The sequence below is a fragment of the Phaethon lepturus genome, unplaced genomic scaffold (genome assembly GCF_000687285.1).
Source record: "Phaethon lepturus isolate BGI_N335 unplaced genomic scaffold, ASM68728v1 scaffold42133, whole genome shotgun sequence".
Taxonomy (NCBI): domain Eukaryota; kingdom Metazoa; phylum Chordata; class Aves; order Phaethontiformes; family Phaethontidae; genus Phaethon; species Phaethon lepturus.
The window spans coordinates 1-3,115 of NW_010530550.1; the positions used below are offsets into that span (position 1 = coordinate 1).

At 53.6% G+C, this 3,115-nt stretch overlaps 1 protein-coding gene across 1 annotated transcript in view; it reads left to right on the top strand.

The window, feature by feature from the left end:
• Positions 1-62: 62 nt before the first annotated feature.
• Positions 63-3,115, top strand: part of LOC104618644 (amiloride-sensitive sodium channel subunit beta-like) — a gene marked incomplete at both ends in the record, with an annotated part of 5,124 nt that continues 2,071 nt past the window's right edge. Inside the window, 4 exons of the mRNA XM_010284288.1 lie at positions 63-256; positions 1,058-1,161; positions 1,608-1,771; positions 2,215-2,322. Of these exons, the coding sequence (XP_010282590.1) occupies positions 63-256; positions 1,058-1,161; positions 1,608-1,771; positions 2,215-2,322 (570 nt within the window). The remainder of the gene's footprint in view (positions 257-1,057; positions 1,162-1,607; positions 1,772-2,214; positions 2,323-3,115) is intronic.

Below are 3,115 nucleotides of genomic sequence, written 5' to 3' on the forward strand. Positions count from 1 at the left end.
GCGCCGTGTGTCCCTCCGGCCGTACCCCCACGGGCTCGGGCCTGCCTGCTGTGTCCCCCCAGTGCCGCCATCAGGGCTCCGACAACTGCACCTACAGGAACTTCACCAGCGCGGCGCAGGCGGTGACCGAGTGGTACATCCTGCAGTCCACGAGCATCCTCTCCAAGGTCCCGCTGCACGAGAGGATCAGGATGGGCTACCAAGCAGAAGACATGATCCTGGCGTGTCTCTACGGGGCCGAGCCCTGCAACTACAAGTAGGTGCATACCGAGCTCCCCGCCCTTTTCTGTCGCACCAGGAACGGTACAGACGCCAAGGGCATGACAGCCTTTTTCTTTTCTCTTTTTAAGGTATGTATCAGTTAATACAGAGATTTCTGCTGCTCCTTAACTCTAACAACGTTTCCCAGAGGGTTTCTGGATGTGATTGTGAAGGAAACAGGTTATTTTGGGATAGTGCTGGCTCGAGCTTTAGTTTCGGATGGGCTGTTTTGCTCATGACGCATCGAGACTACCAGCACCAGTGGGGCCTTCCCAGGGTGTTCAGTGGCAGCCAGGGTACCCCGGCACAGCAGGGCAGCCCCCAGTCACAGCCCCCGCCCCTTGTTGCACAAGGCCCTGGGAGACGCGTTTTAGCCATTGCTGTTTGGTGTCAACGCCAGAATTGGATACGCAGCTTTGAGGAAGCGAGCGCACAGCAGCGGCCCGGGCTGCAGCGCGGGCAGCGGGGAATTCGTGCCACGGAACGGGACGCACCACCGGCCAAACCCCGTTACCGTAGCTCAGGTCGAGCAGTTCCTTCTGTCTCACCTGTGACAGACGATTCCTCCGCGTTCCGACAAAGCGCCATCCCCAGCCGCCGCGCCCCAGTACGCACCCGTCCCTCGCTTTGCTTTTTTTGCAACAGCGGATTGAGTGAAATTATACCAGCTGACATTTCTGTGCAGGCATTCAACAAATGAAGCGATCGGAAGTGAATCCCAGACCTAAACACCAGATGTTTTATAGCCCCTTAGTCCTCCCCAAGGGTCACAGTCTTATCTGCATGATTCTTCCAGGAATTTCACCCAAATCTATCACCCAGACCACGGCAACTGCTACATCTTTAACTGGGGCATGGAGGAAGAGGCTTTGAATTCTTCCAACCCGGGAGCCGAGTTTGGTAAGAGAGAGCTCCGCTAAGGAGGAAGGAGCTACGGGAGCGAAGTGCGGGCGGTTATCCCATCTCTCAGAGGCCACTTCTGTCAGATGTAACAGATTGGTGGTTTCTGTGTCTCTGGAGCACGACAGCAGGGATTGAGCCCCCAAAAGGGAGATGTGCCGCTTGGAAACCGGCAACATGACCACAGATGTTACTTCGCAGAAGTGTAACGTCTGGGTAGCCGAAATATCTGAGGCAGTTTACGAATATTCAAGCAGATAGTTCCAGCCTGTGCATTTGCCATCACGCGTGTTTATGCACATGCAAGGCTGCCATGACAGCCAGAGCCCGGCTCTTCCCCAAGGGACGGAGATTTCTGTGCACAGCGAGAAGACAGACTCCGTTTTTTTCCAAAGACTCACGTTTCGATACAGTTCCTGTTCTGAGTGTTTTGTCTGGTGTCCCAGGGCTGAAGTTAATTCTGGACATCAGCCAGCAAGACTATATCCCCTACCTGTCATCCGCTGCCGGGGCCAGGCTCATGCTGCATCAACAGAAGAGCTTCCCTTTCCTTAAGGATCAGGGCATCTATGCGATGGCCGGGACAGAAACCTCCATCGGGGTGTTAGTGGTATGTGTGGCATTCCTCTAGAGCAGATTGTCTGAGAATAATGTTATCTGATGGGGCCTCAGCCAAGTTTGTTTTAAGTCTTGGCTGAACTGGCTCAAACCAAAAGAGTCAAGGTATACGCTAGCCGTGGGCTGGAACAGTTTATGGAGACTTTTATGTAACTGTCCTGGCGAAGTGCTTTATTGAAGCCAAAATACTGAGCCCAGGTCATTGTTCCCTCTTCCTTTAGCATGTCAGAAGGTGCCTTGGACACCCTCATCTGCCTCGATCCGCCCCGGGGAGCGGGCTGCCTCGCTTTCGGCTCTGCCTCCTACGATTCTTTGACTGGCCGCGATTCAAAGCCAGCAGGGAATACGGGAATTACAGAGTCTCTAGCAAACGGGCACCAGGGACCTGGGGAGAAGCAGTGACTACTGAAGTTTGCTGTTTCGGTTTTCTTTTAGGACGAACTGGAACGGATGGGCTACCCCTACAGTGACTGCACCATGAACGGGTCTGACGTCCCCGTAAAAAATCTCTATAGCCAATATAATACATCCTATTCCATCCAGGTAAAGCATAGTTTTAAATCAAACAACGCTGTTTAGGAAAAGTCATCCAAGCAGTTAAAATCTTTGACTAGCATGCAGGATTACTGGAGGACAGCAATGATAAAGTAGAAAGCATCACCTAAAGACAGGAACCTTCTTTTCTGGCAATAAACCAACACTGGAGGCTAAACACTCGGTAGCCCCAGGTTTGGAAACGATCCCAGAGGATCCGGTGGAAATAACTGTATTGCAGAAGCAAGACCTAACGATGCAAGTATTAAAACTTGCATCAAAAGATAAGGAACATTGCTCTGGCTGTCAGCACAGTTTAGCATAATCTTCGGGTTTCGTTCTCACACCAAAACAGCTCGTGCGGCCAGGAAAGGGCATCGGCAGTTCTTGTTCCCTGAGCCAGGTGTGAATTTTGTTTCACTTTGAGAGGGATGAAAATGGTCATTTCTGTGATTTTCTCAAAAGCCGAAACACAGCACACGCCCCAGGGTCTCTGTTGTTACCCAGGTCCCTGCCGTGTGGGACCCGCTAGCCCTAGTCCTAATTTTTGCAGCACCGGGCGGTTACTGCCCCGCTCCTCCCCGCGCTGGTTCCACTGGGAAGTGCTGGGGACCACTGGAGCCCCAGGGTGACAGAGCCGGGAGGCAGCCCCCTCCTCCGGTGCCGGGGAGAGCGTCTGAAACGGGCTGAGACTCCCAACAGCTTTGGCTAATGCCAGCTCCTTCATACGGCAGGAAACGCCGGGGAATGCTTCCAGAGCGTCCGGCTGGGAGCGCAGAGCTCCCCGTCCCCACCGAGCGCC